The sequence below is a fragment of the Oxyura jamaicensis genome, chromosome 6 (assembly GCF_011077185.1).
Source record: "Oxyura jamaicensis isolate SHBP4307 breed ruddy duck chromosome 6, BPBGC_Ojam_1.0, whole genome shotgun sequence".
Taxonomy (NCBI): Eukaryota; Metazoa; Chordata; class Aves; order Anseriformes; family Anatidae; genus Oxyura; species Oxyura jamaicensis.
The window spans coordinates 27,800,803-27,821,374 of record NC_048898.1 but is presented as its reverse complement, the minus strand read 5'-3'; the positions used below and the strand labels follow the sequence as shown (position 1 = coordinate 27,821,374).

Genomic DNA, 20,572 nt, shown 5'->3' with positions numbered 1-20,572 from the left:
ATATGTGGAGAATTTGTTCTGAATGATACCATACACTCACGTAACTAAGTCCCTGGAGAGGCAACCTGGTGGTAAAAGCAGCATACTGCATGCTGTAACAGAAGTAGGATTTTTGACTACAGTAGAAAAATGACTCTAGATCTTCTAAACTCCTCCTGACATCCTTATAAGTTATCAATACATGGGAACAACTGGATTGGAACTGTGACCCTTGCAAATAAAGCAGAACAGGAGCCCAGAACTGCCTTTCAATCCTGGGTTACACGCTGCTGCTGGCACTACTCAAGTAGCCACAAGCAGGGCTGTGAAAAAGAAAAGCTACTTTTTTTCAAAGTTTTGATAATGTCTTGTAAAATATTTACTTTTTCTTACCTATTATCTCATGCCTAGACTCTTCTATCACTTGAAAACCTGTAGTTTACTCTTTAGCTAAGGTGAGACTTATTGATTAGACCTAACATACATAGAAGTACAATTGCCCCTGGAAATGTGCTCATAGCTCGTTATTTTAACACAGGCAGGTAACACAAAGCAGTCTGTACATCCAACAACACACAAGCAGAGCTTATGGATGTATTTAAGCTTCCTGTTGTCTAATCATGCAATTGTGCAGCTTAGCTGCTCACCTGCCTCCTGTAAAGGTGCAAAACAGGATCCTGAATGACCTAATAGGAAAGGTTACATAAAACATATATTCAGTGTTTTCTAGATAAAGAACTCCTCCACGTGAACTCAGTATCAGCAACGAGCAGACAATATAAAAATACAGTTTTGTATTTGCATAAGATGCAATGACTGGAGTTTCAAATCTCTAGTAGGTAATAAATACCATGTTGTTTTTCTAGTTCAGATAGATTTAAAAAGAATTCTGTGAAAAATCAAGTAATATCATAGCTAGTACAAATGCCTATGTTGAAAAATACAAACCTGACAATTTGTACAAATGAAAGAAGTCAACAGCGAAACTATTTTTCATTTTATAAAATGAAATGTACAACTTTTTAATGGATACTATATTAGAACTTGCTTACTATATTAGAACTTGCTTAAAGTCTCAAGAGCAGAACTGTGAACACAGAGAGGCAAGTATCCCTTTGCATGGAACAATGCAAAGTTAACACCTCCCATGAGATGAGATAGATAGGCCAACTCAGGATAGATATGAGATGAGATAGGCCAACTCAGGTGGAAACAAATAAGGAAATAGCATAAAATAATGATTAAGACAGAGGTGATAAACATTCCTATGTATGTTCTTTCTCTCTGCACAAGAACGAGGAAAACTCAGTTTAAAGAATGGAATACAGTAAAGCCAAAATAAAATTAGCATATGGATTTTAAAGGCTTTAAAAGAAGAATGCAGTTCTTATTTCCACAATAGAAGTAACTTTCCCAAGAGATACAGTTATGATGCCAGACAGTCTTATCAGTTAAGTAATATAAGTGAAAGATTATATTAAAACATAAACAGCTTTCTAATAACAAAATATTTGATATGGAAACATAAAAGGGAATTCCTATGTTTGTAGAAACTAATTCTTTTAAGTTCATGAAAAACTGTGGAAGATCATTAGGTAAAATTCAAAGAAGGATGCAAAACTTACTGACAGACAAGCAGACTGCTTTGGAGAGATTTATCTGCACTTCAGTTTAAAAGTGTTAAGAGATGTAAGAGTTAAATGCCATACAAAATTCTGTAACTTTCCCCTTTCACGAATTTGAAGGTCAGAAACAGTATCAAGTCACAATAGCACCTCTAAGAGGCACAGATGTGAACAACCAGAATATTCTGTTCTAACAGAGCACTATTCTGCACCCCAAATATCAGTTTACCTGGCAGGAACTATTAGAATTTGTAAAGATATCTGCTTTAGGCTACAACGTTTAGAATAACATTGTGAAGGAAACAGGACTGACAAGGAATGCCCTTCAGCTTGCCTGATCTTTATAGCCAGCATTTTGTGAAACTAGAGATCTCTTTGAAATTTGGAATCACCTCGTTTTCCATGTCTGATTTCTGACATTGTAAGCTTGCTGTATTCAAAAAGAACACTAACTAATGTCTTACAAAATACTTGTACTTCTTGTGACAGGGATTCTCAAGGTTGACTTTATTATTTGAGTGTAGGAGTTATTCAGAGGGTCTTATTTATTCTTTTTGACTATGAAACTTACACAGATCACATCAAAAATAATCCTGGTTTGGACTTCTATTACATTCTGCAGAAAACATACCTAGTAGCTTGCTTCTGAATACTTCTAATATTTAAACACAAATTCTTCAATCCTTATGTCACTTCTATTACTTGTACAACCACAGTAGATACAGTGGCAATCAGGGCAGTGTTTAATTAAGGTAAAAATAAACTCAAGATGGATTCTTTACTAACTGGCTTCTAAGTGAGGTATTCATATTCTCAGTGGAAAAGAACATATCTTTGATGTTTGTCAGCCTCTACTGTTACAGATTGTTGTTTGGAAAATATTCCTGAAGTACAGCATATCTACGTATTTTCAGCTATGTATCACACACTTAATAGATACTGTGCCATGATAGGAAACACTTAAGTGGGTACAGGAAGAATTTCTAAATGGACTTTTATAAATTAAACTTTTATATGTTCCTTCTAAATGGGAATAGAAAGTCAGCCTAGAAATTCTTTGTACTCCCACTCTGGTTTCATCAATGCCACATGTAAGTTCCAAGAAGGGAGTAAAGATATTTGGCTTTCTTACAGATAGAAAATAATGCCATATTGTAGATTGTGAGTTGGCACTGCAGCCAGACCATATGCGCCACTACCAAATAAGGGCCCGAGCCCACAGAACACTTAGCATTTTGCAAGGTTTCAGTGCCCCATGCAATCTGTCCCTTAGTCTTCATCGGGCTGAAGACAAAATAACAAGGAAGCCCAACGTCTCACTCACACAATGTTCTACTTTGCAATCCCTACTATTTCCCTGGGGCTGAAGAAAATGATTTTCTAACTTGGAGAGTGCCCTCTAAAGGTTCAAAGGGTTAAATACCTCAGGAAGGTGTATTTGTGGGCCCTGAATGAAAAGTAAGTAAAATTTATCAGATGTAACAAGTCTCTAGAAGTAAAAGACTTTTAATATTGCAGGAAAAAAATCACATAGTGAATGAAAACTAAGCTATGAAGCACAGTGTGCTATCTCCAGTTCTCTATTAGATTTTGTCTGTGACGTGGCACTTTAAAAATACACATGGAACAATGCAGATTTGATTTACTCACCTCAAGGAAAAAGTTGACCAGGTATGGATCCTGTTTCAGCTTTGCACATACTATACAGAGAAACTGAATTTCTTCATTTTCTGTTGGTGTTGCCAGAACTTCACCACACAGCCTGATTAATTTCTGTCACATACAGAAAAACACACAATTAAGACAGGAAGAAGTTATAGCTTTATCTAGGAAAGGCAGACTGAAAGGTGGCAGCTCAAGGATCTAATTGGCAATACACGAAAACCAATACTTTTCTTAAACTCACTCGAGAATAGAGAAATTAAAGATACCATTAGCTGCACCAGAGTAAGAGAAACTTGTCATAGAAAAATATAGCTTACTTAAAAATTTGAACAGTACCTGCACTGGCCTATGCACATTTATGTGGGGAAGAAGAGGTTGTTGTATTCTTCCAAGCAGTTTTGTATAAAAAGCCAAAACTTGCTGTTTCATTCCTGGAGGACACTGAAACAAAAACAGATGAACACTAACGAAAATGTAACAAATGTGGAGAGAAACATAGAAACAAACATTTTGTCATTCAAAATGGCTAAAACTAAACAGAAATAATTTATCCAAAACTATTTTAAAAATTGCATCATCTGTTAACACATTACTTTTATTAACAGAGATCAACAAAAAATGTTGCATCTCATTATCCATTTTCTTTTTCAGATTATCCATACTTTCAATTAATTGCTTTAGACAGACTTCCACAGTCTTTCCAGGAAATATTCCCTATCAGTACAAAAGGAAATAAACTGAATGAATTGGCTACAGGTCAGCTGCCTTGTAGGATACTGTACCACAAAATGCAGCAAATCAGTGTGAACTCAGTACGCACAAATATAAAACAATCATAGAATTGTAGAATCATTCAGGTTGCAAAGGACCTAAAAACTGAAATATCTACAATTTTTTTTTTTTTAATTAATGAGCCCTTAGCCAGATAAAGTGTTTACAAAAGCATAGACATTCCAGGACAAGAGAAAGCTGTTGTTTTCCCTGAGATTCTGCATAATATAAATTGCAAATGCCTACGGAAAATCCAGGCCCATGTTCTACAGTCTCTCATGCATAGATCACATGAAAATACTTTCCTACCTCCATGAGATCTAATGGCATGTGGTCCTGTACCTACCTCTGCTTCTGGCTAAATCCCCCTGACCCTAACATGTCCTAACACGTTAAAATATAATAAAAGCTGTTACTCCACAGCTCAGTTTTAACCCACATTATTATTTCCCAGATCCAGTTCACTGCACACCTTTAACAACAGTTCTACTAACAAAAATAAGTGAATGGAACATGGGTGGCAACAGCCAGGAATCACAACTGCCTAACCTGGTTCTCCTGCCAAGGTAATTACCCTCAGATTATTAATCCCTAATTATCACTCCATTGTCAAGTGAGCTGATGCAAAGAATGACAAAATTGGAACCATCAGGGTACAACAATAATAATGTAGTAAGTGTAAGTGACTGCTGTGAAGGGATATTACTTTTTTTGCAGCAGATCTTTGAAACATCTTGCAAAGGCCAAACTGTGTGTTTGCTTTAGATGTATCAACGCACAAGTGGCAAAGTATAAAGACAGGCTGTACAAGAATTGCTTGTACACATATATTTACCTGAGTGCAAAATGACTTCTCTCAACTCTTAGAAACATGCTACTAATTACTTGCTTCACATAAGTCTCCTGACTACATGTAAAAGATTCACTGAAAATGAAACCACGGAGAGCCCCATTTATCCTTAGAACAGGGCACACCATACTTCTCTAACTGCACCTGCACCATGATACAAAAAGCTTTAGAATTAAGGCTGCCAAGTTAATTCACTACATGATCCATCCAATCCCAAACATTTCAGTTGGTAAGTCTGCCAAGAAAGATATCAATGAGAATGTACAATGACCATGAAGTTAATTTCACATGCCACAAAGCAGATGTGAGAAGAACCAGACAACACTGCCATGGGCTGGATTCATATTAAAGTCTCAGATGTAAAAGCTGTCTGGGAATCAGCTTCAGTCAATGCTTTCTAGCATGGAGTCTTTATGAGCAGTAACTCCTCACATTCAGAAAAACAAAACAGAATTTGTATTTAATACAGCACATTTCATCCGACATTTACTAAGCAGTGAGAGGGATAATACTATCTTGTGGATGCCATATAGCTTTTAGACTGAACAAAAGTTCTTCCTACTCCTAGCCTCACAGTCAGTACCAGAGAGCTGAGTAACAAAACTCAGTGTTCTGCCTTACTCAGCATCTCACTGGTCGTCTCACTTTGATTACAATTATTTAAGATTATTATTTATGGTATGTTGGTAAGATAAGTAAACAGATACTGCTTTGTCCTGCAGTGTCCCACACTACCATCTACTGCAGACTTTCACTCCCTATTACAATTAGGAGGCCATTCAAAAGATGATGTGCTCTGCAGAGAAGTACGTACATCAGCTTTTCCTAGTGTGTAGAGTGTCTCCAGGATCTTGTGATGTAGCAAATACTCCATACAGGGCCCCGTTTCACCTGATTCCCTCTCATTTTCTTCTTGAACTAGAATATCCAACATCTGCTCCAGATGAGAAGGAATGTTGGTATCAGTCACAGGAGCTTTGTCATCTAAATAGAAGAGATATGCAATTAAGAATGACTAAAGTATTGTCTTTAATTAAATCCAGTTCCAAATTTAAAATGTAAACACAAGACCACTCATTCAAACAATATTACATACAAAAGTCACAAAACAACCATTAGGATGCTATCAGACAGTTGATATATGCATACATGTACATTTATAATCTGAAGGATAGGCATATATATCTTTAAAATATGTGAATATATAGTGGCCCAAATTTTGAAAAGATAGTAGAGGTTTTGGATGTTCAGTTTTAAGACACCTTCCCTAACTAGCCAAAATTGCAGAGTCCTGAAAAGCAAGTCAGAAAGGAAAACTCTTGCAGCCAGAAACCAAATTTAATGCAAGAAAGGCTCAAGCCTCAATCTTTCAGATAGCATCCACCCCATCTCAGTAAGTTCCTCTTTGCCTCATATTCTGAAATCTATAAAAAGCCTCTAAGATCAAATCAATTCAGGGCTGATCATTTCCTTCATCAACTAGATAAGTAAAATGGCTTTTCTAACAACAACAACAAAGCAAACTCAGACTCTATGCTGTTGATGAGATTTTAGATTTGGCTTTTATACATTCAGCATTAAGATAGAACTCTTTCAAATTTTTTGAATTAAAGGGTTAAACATTGATCTATGACTGGAGTCATTAAACTGTTTTGGATTTATGTCACTGGCAGTGGGAGCTGGCATTAACATGTTGTAAAGCACGTCTGCACATGTAGAGATTTTGATTTTTTTAAAAAACTCTCTTCAGCTAAATTCTTGAACAAATATCCCTCTAGGGAAATAGCTACTACTTGTTATGTGATACTCTAAAAATAGCTGTTACTTGCATGCAAATGGCAACAAGGAAAACTTTCATATCAGAGCAATTTTGGTCTCTACCACAACCTCTAATTATCCTAGAGCATTTTGCTAGAGTTTCTTAGGCATAGTTCTGCTTCCACTGGAGAGGACAGAAATCCATCCACGAAGTGAAAACTTATTTTTTAGACAACTTTTGAAAGTCTGGGAGATAGGTCAGATTTTATTCTGTACCACATAATCACAGGTATCAGTTTTCCACTACCACCCTGTCATTTCCACCTTAGGAAACATCACACAGTGTTCCCGCAGATGAGTAGAACGAGGGGTCAAGTTTCAGCTTTTAGAGTAAATACTGATATAAACAAGATCATCAGTCCCAGACAGAAACACAGATTTAATAGCTACACTAACAAAAACGCAGAACTAATAAGCTTGTGGAAAGCATGGTAACGTTCACTTTAAAAAATACTAAGCTAGAAATAAAAATTGCAAAGTTATGTGCTGCATAACTGCTGTAGGAAACCATGAAAAAGGTTAAGAACAAGTAACTATAGCCAAAATTTCATCAGAATACCTATTTCTTTTTTACTATTTTCCACCTATTTTCTATAGGTATCTATTCTGATTAAATATATTTCTATTATTTTCTACCTATTTTACTTTGGCAAAGGATTTTGTTAAAATCTTGGAAGGAAAAAGAAAATCCTTCATGCAAAACAACAGAAAAGTTAACAGCAGGTACTAGATTTCTGTAGCTGTCTGTTTACATCACACAGAATACATCAAGACAGAAGTTGGATCAGATGTGAAAAGGGGCACTTCTCCACATGGCAGTCAGGAAACAAGACCTTCCTTCTATTTTTGTTCATGACACAATTTTGGGGATGAATGTACACTTTTTAAAAAATATTATTACTCATGTTAGTATTTTGGTAAAAGACATGACTCATTTTAGTATTTCTTCATCTTCACTTTTTAACAAAACTGAAACCGGGAACTCTAGATTTCACAACCAAGAGACCAAAACAGAGCATTTCTTTCTTTTACCTGAAGTCTCTATGTAGTAATGGGTGATTGCCTTCCAGTGGTAAACAAAATCTTCTTGTAATGGAAGGGAAGGTGCAAGCTATGGGGGAAAGAAAAAGGAAAAAGAGAGAAAAAAAGGTTAGGAACAAATAAACTTATTTCCTCAGAGATTAAAGTGAATTTCGGGAATAAACTGCCAGTAGACCAATGCTACAAGTTTTACACTGTGCTTTTACCTTTAACAAGGACTCCTCCATACATTACTGGTGGAAGGAGCCCCATGTCATACCAACTAGATGAGAACATCACCAGCAAACTCAGTGATGTCTTTATGACCAGACAATCTACTTGACACAACAAAAGCAATCGCTCATATAGCAAAGCAAAACAAGAAACGTGGGTTTGAATTGTTTGAATATCAGAGTTCTGTCCTTTAGGAAAAAATCACATTATTTTACATCTGTTTTTGATGGCATCTATCCCTTTGCAAAAGCTCTGTTTTCCTCCCTCTGCTCGCTTAAAAATACTGATTAGCGGCTTCCTATTTGTCACAACCTCAACAAAAAAAAAATATATATTTTTTTTTCCACATCAGACCCATCCCTAAAGTTTGACAGGTTGCTCTTCTTTTGGCAAATACATTTATTTCATTTCTGAAATGCAAAGTTCCCTTTTTTTTTTTTTTTTTTTTCTGAAGGCATTTGGGATGGCCAGTTGAGTGTGGCTGACATGCAGGAATAATTAACACGCTGCAAGAATGAAACGCAGCCTCCCTCGTGCTCGGTCAACTACCAGCACTGCTCCTTCCTTGCCAACTGTGAGAGCTTGGTGGCCAGCCCGTGGGGCGCATCACACCACAGGCACAAACAACTTTTACTCCACAGGCAATGCATGGAGAAAGAGAGGACCACAACCACTTTACCACTCGGCTCTCCAAAAAGCCTTATAAAAGTTGAGGCAAATGCTGAACTTGTGACCACAACATAAAATGTTCAGAGTTGGTAAAATCAGGAATCTTACAGTGGAAACTGACACAACCCCACAGATCACATTAATCTGCTGTTACTGAGGCATAATGCTATGTTTGATGCTTTTCTGGATGAATCAAGTACCCATGTCATTCTTTTATACACAATCCTGCAATAAAAGATTATCACTCGACATGGCAGTAGCAATGAGATCTCAGGGCAAACAGAAAGAACACCATGTATAAGTTGGTGTGCCCATGTTAGAAGGATATGGACTTGACCCACCCTCAGAAGCTATGGAGTCCAGTCCCTCAGAGAACCACAGGCCGGCTGGGGCTGGCAGGGCCCTCTGGAGGCCATCTTGTCCAACCCCTGCTCAAGGAGGGTGCCCAGGACCATGTCCAAAGGCTTTGGAGCATCTCTAACGAGGAAGACTCCACAACCTCTCTGGACAACCTGTGCCAGGGCTCTGTCACCCACACAGTGAAAAGTTTTCCACTCCAGAAGCTACAAATAGTGCATTTAAGACTAATAACCCCAAATTCCTCTCATGTCTCTTCTTAGGGCCTAAAACCTGCAAAGTTAGTTCAGGTCCTGGACTAACAGAAGCACAGGTCTGTACACTCTTCACTGTGTAGGGTTGGTCTCTTTGAAAAAGCCTTTTGAGTTTGCTACGACAGTATTTTCTTTTCCTTGAATTTAACAGCATTTAAACTTACGTTGGTAAAGATGTGAAGCTGAGTCTATGAACAGCACGCCACATGTTGATAAAGAAGGGAAATGCTAATTGTTACTGACCCTTTGCACACAGGACTTTGAAATTCATGACTAAAAGTAATGGTGCTTGGTAACTATCTACACCTGTACCTTGTGTTGAAACGTGTCCTCACAAATGGCAACTAGGCAATCAAATTTACATTGCTTATCCGTTCCCTGATAGTCTGTGGCCTGATTAAGCCTTCTGTACTGCCATGGCTGGGCACTGAGAGCAGCCCTTTAGCACACCAGCTAGCCTGAGGACGCCTCACAGTGCACAAAACTAGTTAGTTTCACTATGAAGTCTACTTGTTATTGAAATTCAGAAGAGTGACTGAACAAACTGAAGCCTGAGTGCAAGGTATTTTGTCTCATGCTCCGTATATCATCCTTGCTGGGTAGCTGTGTATTCCAGGGAATGTAATGATTGTTTTGTATAATAAAACTATACTGAAAACTCAGCTCAGGCTGACAAATGGCACAGAGAACAGTTTTGAGGAATGTCAGGCTTTTCAGACCATGCTATTATCAAAGTAACACACAATAGATAACATTAAAAATTTATCCTTGACCGATGTGATTTTCCTCTCCACTTCTTCCAGCCTCATCTGTTTCAAGATGAACGTAGTGCCTCTGAGCAATGCCAGGAACAGGATTTCACTTCTCAACACTGTCAATAATTTATCCACAGAGAGAGCTGTGGATACCGACATCTTCCTTCCCAACAAACGCCTCAAGGGCCAGCTCTCAGAGACGAAGAGGGAATTCAGGGACAGGTCTGCCCTTTTTAATTGAAATATCTGGTGGTTTCACAGAGTCTTGTCAGATTGAGGTGTGTGCGCACATGCCAGCCACTGCACAGACTGCATGTGCAGCACCAGCTAATGGAGGGACCCCCATTGCACACAGGTAAACATTTTCTACTAATGAGTTTCCATTCTGGTCAGCCAGGAGAACAGGATCAGGTCATTTGCACTGTTTGTGTTTGCACAAGTGTTGCATCACTGTCTGTCTGTATGGCCAGCCATGTATACTGCATTGTGTATGTCTTTATGCATACCTCTTGGGAATATAAAAATCAACCTAGGACCAACTGGACCTAGAGATGCAGAGCTATGGCATCCTCACCTGCACAGGGCTACCTGACTCAGCAAGACCTAACAATAAAAAAAGTATTTATTCACTCGTTTGGTTGAAGTATTTTAACCCTCCTACCCCCAAATTGGTCTTCCTACTGAGGATGGACCTAGTAAAAACATGCTTTTTACAGCACAGCTGTTCCAGGGAACATGTAAGAGAGATTAACTCCAGCAGTGCTACATGTTATTCTGAAGTAAGTGTCCTACTGCCAAAAAAAAAAAAAAAAAAAAAAAAAGAAATGAAAAGAAAAACAATTCTTATCTCAGTTACTCAGACACAAAACCACAAAACCAAGGTAAAGACAAAAACTAAGATCTCAACTTACACATAGACAAAGCCCAACACAGGAAAGCACTGGAAAACTGTAAGCTCCCTAACGCTTTGTTGACATGCTTTAACCTTACTAAGTCAGGTAATTCCAGTATGAAGTTGTAGTTTCTGCTCTAGGAGGAATTATTTGCTACCAGCTGAGATGAAATATGTTACAGTTGCTAATCTGAGTAAACATTCTTTCCTAAAACTATGCATACTTGTATGCAAGTTTCTGAAGCAAAACAAAATTGATTATGAAGGCATTTGATTTGTTTGTCTAATTTGAAAGAGTTACTTTTAAAGTGCAGTTACTTACTGCAGTTATATTAGTTCACTTTGATCTAGATACTTATGTCCTTACTAATTATGAGCTCTCGATTCCATTCCTAATCTCAATATCAAGTCCTCCTTCTCTGTGGAAAAAACTTCTTAAATATTGCAGTGTGGGTGTTGGTATATCAAAATCGCCAAAACTCACTGAACACTACTAAAAAGCAGCCCATTAGAGCAGACACCGATTAGCTGTTCCATCTGGTCCCCAACTCCAGCAGTCGAGCTTCCTGGGAGTGAGTGAATGAGTGTTCTCATTTACCAGCTAAACTTAGCACATGCTGCCCTATCATTCTGGTGACAATACGTTAGTAAAGATCAAACCCCACTCTTTCCAGAGAAAGTGCTGTTCTCAGAAGAACGAAAGATCTTTGACCAGGGCTTCAGTCTTTCAGTTATAAAACCTGTCCAAAGCACAATTCCACGTAGCTTTCAAAACTATATAGAATTAGTGTCTAGGCAGGATAAAAAATAAAATAAAATAAAATCAAGAACAATTAAACCTATAAATATTCAGTTTTAAAAGCAACTTCTTTGTGCATTTAAAAATCATTGCCATATTTTTCATGTATGCTTTTCAAAAGTGTAATCCAATAATGAAAGGGTGGGAACAAGCGAAGTTGGTGATATCCCTCAATATGTTTTTTTTCAAGTCCACATAGTAAAACAAACAGTGTTTAAAAGAGTAACAGCTTCTGGCTGTCAGACGGGAGGGTGAAGAGAAAGCGGAAGCCGGGTCAAAGAGAAGCAAAGGGGAAGTGCGTGCAAGTGCATACACACTCCCCTGACTGAAACACGGAAAAGTACAGCAGTCACTCGATGTTTTTCTTCAATCTCACTAGTCTGAATGCTTGCCCTGAGGGATTTTTTTTTAAGAAAAAAGACTAATGCTTGAAGGGTTACTTTATTTTCTCAGCTGATGAAAGCACAGAGTTTATAATGGCCACTGCTTTCAAGTACAAAATTAAGACCGCACACGCCTGCAAGCGCATTAAATTTTGTCATTATAATTTGTTACCAGTACCACAATGTTAAAACAATCAGTAATGTGAGCTCACTACATCAAATAAAGTGGGTTCAAGAAGAATAAAGAAGAATAAATCTTGTTCTGAGTAGTTGTGCAGCTAACGATGTTGGAGTAATCTGCAGCAAGTGACCAACAGAGTGAAACAAACAATGTTGTTTGACAGAAAGATGCAAAATTCAAAACAACCCAAATCATAATTTTCCTGCTCAAGATACAGACCTCAAACACATCCTTTCAAGTTCACTATTAAGACAAATCTCATGAAAGACCAAATCCAACACAAACAAAAGTCCTTTGAAAACCAAGTGACCTTTTTACAGACAAGCTGTTTGCTCTACGGAAACAAAAGTGAAGAACATGAGATAAGAGGAAAAAAAAAGAAAAAGAAGCCTAACTTGCAGCTTTATTATTGTACACTGTATTTTGTATCTTACTGAGAATTTAAAATTCCTGGAATACTTTGGGGATAGAAGTGTACCAGTAATAAACAGCAAAAAGAAAACATCTTGGTGAAAAGGCATACAGAAACTGTCACAGATTCATTAACAGTAACCCCACTAAGTAACACTTCTGTTCTGCCCTGAAGAAAGGTAGCAGAACAAAGACCTCAGTCCCTTCCACCATTCTCACCATTCTCACCAACCCACCTAACCCAATTAATTGTCAGGACAATACCACAATGGTCCTTACTCATCCAGATGCTGTACAGAAGTCCAAAAAAAGCAAAAATACCTAAGACAGTGTCAGGACTGAGATATAATAAAAGGTGGCAACTGTTAGGATTCAGCTGTAATGACAACAGGAATATGGAGCTACCCCACACATGGATAATTCAGGGAGAAAAGACTGAAAGTTTTGAGATTAAAAAAAAAAAAAGTCTTAATAAAAAGCAACTGCTCCCTTACTTATGCCTCATCACAGTCCTGTCACAAAGGTAGTCAATTAAAGAGCAGTACACTCACACCAAGTGAAAAGTTAATACTCGATGAACGTTACACTGCCAACCTGCAGAATGCCTTGTCATAGTTTGGAGAGATAGCACACTCAGGGTAAGATAACAACTATTATCTAATAAAAAGCAACTCTTACTATTTAAATACGTGTCTAATGTCTGTGGGCCTCTAGACCCTGAGGCAGGACAGGAGAAGTTATATGCAGGAAAAATGACAGGGGAGAAGGGCTACCTGAACAATTCTGATTCAAAGTGCTCCTACCAGTGAAAGCTAAGCCTTGGCACTTCTCCAAGTGTATTTAACTGTCCAACTCTGCTGAAAACCGTTCAGCCTCAGCTGAACTCCTCTGGGAGGCAAGCGCCTGAAACCTTTGAGAATTTACACCTTCCTTAATAGTTTTGTTGCCAATATTCAGAGCTGAAGCAGAGTCAGCCCCAAAAGTGGTTCAAGGCTTCTATTTCTTTGCTTTGTGTCTGAATCGCTGGGTCAAATTTCCTAAGTAAAGCAAAAAAGCATTCTTACTGTCTCCTTGCTTTTGCGATTCCATCTTTCATTCCTAATATGTGGTGCTCGATATTTGTCACAACACTGCAAACACTATTTAGCACGGTATCTATTATCAGGAGGTCCACCACAGTTGTCTTAGCGGGATGATCCAATTCTAAAGGGAACAACACCATTGAGCAATGACACGTAGAAAGTTGCTTCACAAAGGCCACTCAAAAAGTGATGTTTACCAGCCTGTGTGTTTTTTTCCATAAATTAGAAAAGACAGTCTAGTCCCTACTGTTTTTCCATTCAGCTTCCTGATTTTTCCTGGTATTGTATGGATCTCACACAAATGCAGTTCTTTGTTTATTTTTGATGTTATTTTGGTGCACCATCAATGATGTAAAGATTCTTCTAGGAATAACTTTGATGAGTTGAATCATTAGGCCTGAAAGAATAACTTTTCCTCCCCTCTACCTCACTTAGTCATCCTTTCCTATTCAAAAAGCAGCACAGCTCACCATAACAAGATTTATTTAGTTAGGCAGCCACTAATTTCTGTATGTCTTCTAATGAAAGCACCATTTACTGAAGGTGACCATACGCGATCATACTGAATTTTCAAATAAGTACTTCCATCTTTACATTTCTTTCTAGTTGCCCTCTGATACCAACAGAGAAAACTAGGACAGAGACCCTATTAAATCAGTGCAATTAATACATGCTTAATTTTAACACTTGAGCAGTCCTGCTGCAGACTGTAGAACTACAGGCACTCATAAAGTGAGGCAGATGCTTAAGTATTTGCGGCACTGAGAACTGCATTAATGCACAAAGGTGCACCCCACATGAGACATGATTGGCCATGCAGGCTCTTCTTTTTCCAACCATTCTGAATTTCCCTTCAGCACTTTCTGTGTTTGTTTCCAGCAGTTATTTCACCTCCAGCTTTTGACACCTAACCAAAGACACATCTCTTCAAACTCAGTCTTGAAGATGCCCTGCAAAAGCCGGTGCTGAACGCCGAGGACCTTCCTAGCAGGCCCCCAACTCAGTGAATACCAAGTAAAATAAACGAGGTAAGCAGTAAGCCAGCCTTCAGGAGCTGGCAGCCAAACGCGGCCTACCGCAACGGCAGCCCCACAAAGGGGCCCTGCTGCTTCCTCCTCCCCAGCACAGCCACGGGCACAGATGTTTTGGTCTCCACGATGAGGTTTAACCGAGCTCACACCACCACGGGGCACCTCACCTTGCTTTCCCATCCTACCCTCTTAAATAAATACACCAACAACAAAAAGGCGCTTTTCGGAAGCGACTACAGCCCACAAAAGCACCGGAGCTGGGTCACAGGCCACGACAACAACAAAATCCCGAGAAGTTTCCTGAATTTTCCTCCTTTTATTTTGTTTCGTTGGAAAACAATCACAAGTCAGGGCCGCCCCCCGCTACCACCGGGAGCCTCAAGGGCCCGGCAGGACGGACCCTGCTGCCAGCCCTAGCTGCCCCCCAGGCCCCCCGGGAACCCTCCGGGAGCCCCCCCGGGGCTCCGAGCCGGGGGCAGGGACCGGCCATGCCCTGCCCTGCCCGGGCAGCTCGGCCTCCGCTTCCCTGCCCCACGGCGGGGGCGAGCCGGGAGCGGCAGGGCCACGGCGGGGAAAGAGGGAGCCGGGCCGGGTCGAGCCGAGTCGAGCCGGGCTGAGCCGGGCCGGGCCGAACCGGGTCCCCCCGCCCCGCCCGTCCCCGTGGCGGCCCGGCCGGCCGCTAGGCCCCGTTCGGATCCCCGGCGTTGCGTGGCAGGGCCCGCCGGCGGCCTTACCGCCTCCACGGCGTGCTGCAGGATGGAGGTGAACTTGGAGAACATCCTGTCCCGCGACTGCAGCAGCCGCTGCCGGGACGCCCTCGAGAGCTCCTCGATCCGCCGCCGCCGCTCCAGGGTGAGGGCTGCATGCGGGGGCCCGGCCGCGGGGAGGACGGGGCCAGGCTCTGCCTTCTCGCTCGGCGGCCGACACCGTGGCACTGACACCGCCGGGCTGCCGGGGCTCCGGGTGCCCGCCCCGCCGCGGCCTGCAGGGGCCGCCACCCGCTCCGCCGGCCCCCCTGCCCGCGGGCAGCCGCGCTCCGTGGGCCCTAGGCGCTGCCACCGGGGGTAGGGAGCCTCTGCTGGCCCCGCAGGGTGCGGGGAGGCGTCCCTTCTCGTCCTGGCGTGGGTGGCCCCACGCGGTTTTTGGTGTTTTCAGGGACGTTTGGGTCTGGCACCGCTCAGACCCCAGGGAAGCGGTGAAATGCCCCCACGCTGCAGCATAGAAAGTCAGTGGCATCTGGCTGCTGCAGGGTGAGAGGCTGAGTTGGCCTGGTGGCATGGTCCTGGCCAACTGGGGTGCTTGTAGAGCTAGTACGAAAGGGCTTGGAGCACTGCGTATCTTACCTGTTTCACTGCTGTTTTTTTCCCCAGAATACTGATGGTATGCATCCCGCTCCTTTTGAACATGACCAAGGAGGGTTTACTTCACTTCCAAGCCAAATACTTGAGAAAAACGACCACTCTTCCCATTTTCCCTCGCTGCAGGAAAAGCAGAGATAAGGTAGACGGGCAGAGGTTACAGGAGCAGCTGGTGGGCAGTGTGATGGTGTGGGAACAGCTACAGCTCACAGGATAGAGTTTGGCACTGGGCAAATGGAAGTAGGGGAACAGCACTGATTTGGCACTGGGGGAGCAGAATGAAATATTAGGAAGGTGACACGGCTGGCACCTGTCGTTCCAAATGGGGAAAAACTTTCCCAATAATTTCTGGAGATTAACGAACACCAATTTTCATATGTTAGGAGTAAGTAAAGAGAGATGAATCAAAAGACAACACAAAGCTGCTATGTAACTGCTATATTTTATATTGTGTCATTTGTGAAGTTTGTCTATGAAGATTTTGTGATGAAGTTTTACTAACGATTCTGCTGTACTAATTGTTGTTACTACTCTGCAGGCCCGAAGAGGTGCAGTCGAAGTACTGTATAAATACTGGTTGTACAGTTGTACATGGACACCTTTGCTGAAGTGGCTAAGGACCAGAGCTAGCTATTTCCTTCTCAAAACCTATATATATATATCACATGATTTTAGAAGGTAATTATGTTTTTTAAACAATTTTGTGTATTGTGTGTTTGTCAAGTTATATTCTGTAGATACTTTTAGGAAATATAAATTTTTCTGTGAGTAGTCATATGATGAAACGTCTGTCCTATCTCTGTGTTTAGGTAATTAGCAATTAGATGGGTGTTGCATCTGGAAGGTGTTTATCTTGTACGATATAAGATTAAAAAAAATCTTAGATTTTTCAAGAATACTCTAGGAGGCAAACCCAGATGCGTTCAGATGCATTTAAGTGGTATGTGCTATGGTTTTGCAATACACACAGATTATGACTAATATTTATTATTATTAATTTTGTTATATATATGTATTAGCATTTTAATACTGTAAGTACAGTGCAGAGGATACATCCACCCTGCTTGTATGGTTTACACTGCAGGGCTAAGTTCTGCTTTCCTTAAAGAAAATAAAACACATGATGAGTTGTAGGTTTGAATGCAAATATGTTGTCAGAAAGTGGACTGAGTAGTGGTATAGCTTTTCTCCCATATATGTGAGGATGTTTATCATGTTAATGGTGACCCTCCCATTCTCTCCTTGTAGATTCCCTATTTGGAGCCTGCATGGTTTGTGAAGAAAACGTGGATTTAAGGCACGTATGCTTGATTAAGGTGTCTAACAGAACATGGTAATTTCAAATGCTCTTTGCAATTCATTTGTTTTTGCAAAAATGTTTTTTGGATGTGTCTGGGCAGCAAAATGAATAAAGAAACAGTAAGCTATCATGAAGATATAAAAGCAGACAGTTATATAACTGAGAGTATTGCTAAGTGTAGTTTACGATTTATGAAATCATAAGTCACCTCTTCACAGATGGTGAGGCAATGTTTTTTTAATGCTTGAGGGCCTCTTATTATTCTAAGAGTGCTAGATGTACATAAAAACAGGGTTGGGTTTTTTGTTTGTTTTGTTTTAAACAAAACATTTCAGTGTGCTTGGCGTTCAGTTTTTGGTTGTAAAGGTGACTTTTTATTAGGACTCCTCAATGTGAAATGCCTTGCGGTAAGGAAAACAGAAAACACCACAATTGCATGATTATCTCAAGGCCTATTAAACATAAATTGAATCACTGCAAATAACCCTGCGTTTACTTTACTAATATATTGAGCTTGAATTTGTAGTGCAGAATCCAGGCAATGGTGCATGTGTATGTTGAAATTGTAAATATGGTGGGGTTTTTTTTATGCTTTTCTAAAGAAGTCTCAAAATTCTTAAGTATATGGAGGTATTTCTCCCCGTTGGGAATATTATACAAATACGCAGACCAGTATTTCTATGCAGATCACTGGAGAACTAATGGCAAAATGAGTTCACCAATGTCAGTGCAAAAGAACTTTGCTGGGGCTACATTCTGTTTGGATACTTCTTGTTCCCTGGAGGTGATTCAATGGGAGATGAGTCAGTTATGGACAGGCTACCAACGCCATGTTGTATACAACAATCTCACCTGCTTATGCCTGATGCTCCTTCCACTGAAATAAACACGAGTATTACTATCTATTTTAATACTCATTAAGTGTAGAGCTTTGCTATTGTTTTTTTGTTTGTTTTTAAAGTAGCATTTTTTTTGTGGGTGCTGCCTGCAGTACGTTAGTGTTTTGCTTGAATGTCAGTTAATACGCTTCTTGAAAGTGAGGCTATTTTAATTGATGAAGCTTTTGGGAACTAACTTCTCCCTCTTGCAAATTAATGAAATTGTCAAGATTAAATCAATTTAAGTGGAGTGAGACAGCGAGATAATGTGCTAGCCTTTCTATCTGGAAATCTCTGTGCTCTTTAGATTGATGGCATCAGGCTGTCTCTAATGGATATATTTGTCTGCATTACAAAAGAACTTCCTGCAGTCTGGACTTTTGCGTCAGAGAGGTTCAGGATTTGGAAGGTACAGTTTTGCAGCCCAGAATGAAAACATGCTGGTAGACCTATACAGAATATGTTTGTATTCTATTGTGTTTATAATAACCAGAGTGACATCTATGTTTTCAGGGACTGCTTGAATGAAATAAAGAATGAAATGGTAGGGGCTTGGTATGGTCTCTGCTGCTGGGGAAGGCTAAAGAGAAATTTGAATCATCTCTGTACCCTTCTGATTTCAGGCTTTGTGATAGAAAACAAGCATTTTTTTGTGTGTTGGATACCAAATAGCATGCACTGAGATTGAAGTCCAAATTAGGTTTCTTCCAAGTTTAATCAGTTTTATATATGTGGTAACATACACACTTCTAATAGCTGTCATTTTCCATCAAGAATTTTCTGGTTGTCGGTGCTTCAAGATGCATGTAACACCTCCCTGCTTGCTGCTTCGCTAATAGCACCATGTGATCAGCTCATGCACTATTTCCTCAAATCCCATTTCCCTGGCCTGCACCTCCTGTTGCAGTTCTGCACATCTATTTCTTCTGCAGAGGCATTCACTTGTCTTCTGATGGGCTACAAACCTCGTAGTCATTAGTCTATTGTCTAATCAATTGTCAGTCACATCTGCAAGTTTCTTTCCGCCATCCCTCATCACAGCTGTTGAAGACAGGTTGCTGGGCTGGATGGACAAATATGCATGCCCAGTAGGGTATTTCTTATGCTTGTGCATCAGTTACACTGTTTATACAACACAGCTCTAGCTTGCCTAACGGGTTATAAAGGAGACCGCAAGGAGGTCAGAAGTACACATTGCTGATGAAATGAGTCATGAATTTTCTAAACACATCATGTTTTCCTCAAATAAGTTTCTATTCCACTGCAAGCCTCCTTATAATCCGAGTTTTCCCCTATAAGTAAATATATGAACGTTCTGCCATATGGTGTCTGCAAGCATTAGCATGTAATAAATTACTGAAACCATATAAAATGCTCTCAAATGTGATCAGTTAGAGTTTAGCCAATTTCACTGAATTCTACAAGTTAACAGGACCACAAGTTTACTTGTTCATATGGTACTGGAAGCTGGAGCAGAGGGATTAAAAATAAATTTCCAGATTTGTGCTGTATTACAACTGTAATGACTGCAAGAGTCTGAATGTGATAGGAACAAAAAATGAAAGTGGAATTTGCCCCAAAATATTGGGGGGGGGGGGGGGGGGGAAGAACTGAGTAGCCCAGCTGCGATATGTTGGCTCTCTCAATCATTTGCCTGTGTACTTGCAGAAAGTCTAGACATGAGAATCTGCATGTACTTCAGGGGACAATTTAGGTGCTTAGTCCTGGCTCGGTTAAGAGGTTTCTTAGTAGTTTTTAGATCAGCTCTGACTGCATATATTTGTTTTCTAATGCGTAATAAGATTTCATTGTTATTTATATCTTTGGATTTAGGGTTACAATCTGTTAACCCCTAAAATTTTATCAAGATAATCTGTTTGATCATATGCAAAAACTCATCTAGATAGTAAATATGAGCTGTGCAAAATAGTTCAGGCACACTACTGTGCATGTTCAGAAACTTCCAACAGATCTCTCTCTTACATTAGTCTACAATTAAGATTTAAGTTTTTGTTGGAGTATCAGTTCAGATATCGTTGTCCTGAGGCATAACTGAAATCTTCCATGGAGTTTGATATTAAAGATTGGCATTGTAAAATGTCTTAATTTTGAAGTAACTGTCTAACATTTATTATGTGAGGCACTCAGTAGTGGCTTCATAATTAGTTTTAAATTATTATTGATAGAACAATTATCTAGAACGACCCAATTATTTTTGTCACAGAGTTCTCTAGTGTTCGCTATCCATGGAGAAAATCCC

The 20,572-nt window shown here is 40.0% G+C and overlaps 1 protein-coding gene and 1 long non-coding RNA gene across 3 annotated transcripts in view; one reads left to right on the top strand and one right to left on the bottom strand.

Moving 5' to 3' along the window:
* Window positions 1–15,794, bottom strand: part of FAM160B1 (family with sequence similarity 160 member B1) — a 36,076-nt gene extending 20,282 nt beyond the window's left edge. Inside the window, exons 1-6 of one of the 2 annotated variants that reach the window (XM_035329696.1) lie at window positions 15,511–15,794; window positions 7,741–7,819; window positions 5,705–5,874; window positions 3,606–3,710; window positions 3,255–3,377; window positions 627–665 (exon numbers count right to left, since the gene is read on the bottom strand). In XM_035329696.1, the coding sequence (XP_035185587.1) occupies window positions 627–665; window positions 3,255–3,377; window positions 3,606–3,710; window positions 5,705–5,874; window positions 7,741–7,819; window positions 15,511–15,555 (561 nt within the window). In that variant the 5' untranslated portion in view covers window positions 15,556–15,794. The remainder of the gene's footprint in view (window positions 1–626; window positions 666–3,254; window positions 3,378–3,605; window positions 3,711–5,704; window positions 5,875–7,740; window positions 7,820–15,510) is intronic. The other variant, XM_035329697.1, reaches the window with a different exon arrangement.
* Window positions 15,795–16,126: 332 nt separating this feature from the next.
* LOC118168926 lies at window positions 16,127–19,903 on the top strand. Its single transcript, XR_004751860.1, has 4 exons — window positions 16,127–16,156; window positions 16,673–16,812; window positions 17,383–17,467; window positions 18,620–19,903. It is a non-coding gene; the product is annotated as an uncharacterized LOC118168926 (long non-coding RNA).
* The last annotated feature ends 669 nt before the right edge of the window (window positions 19,904–20,572 follow it).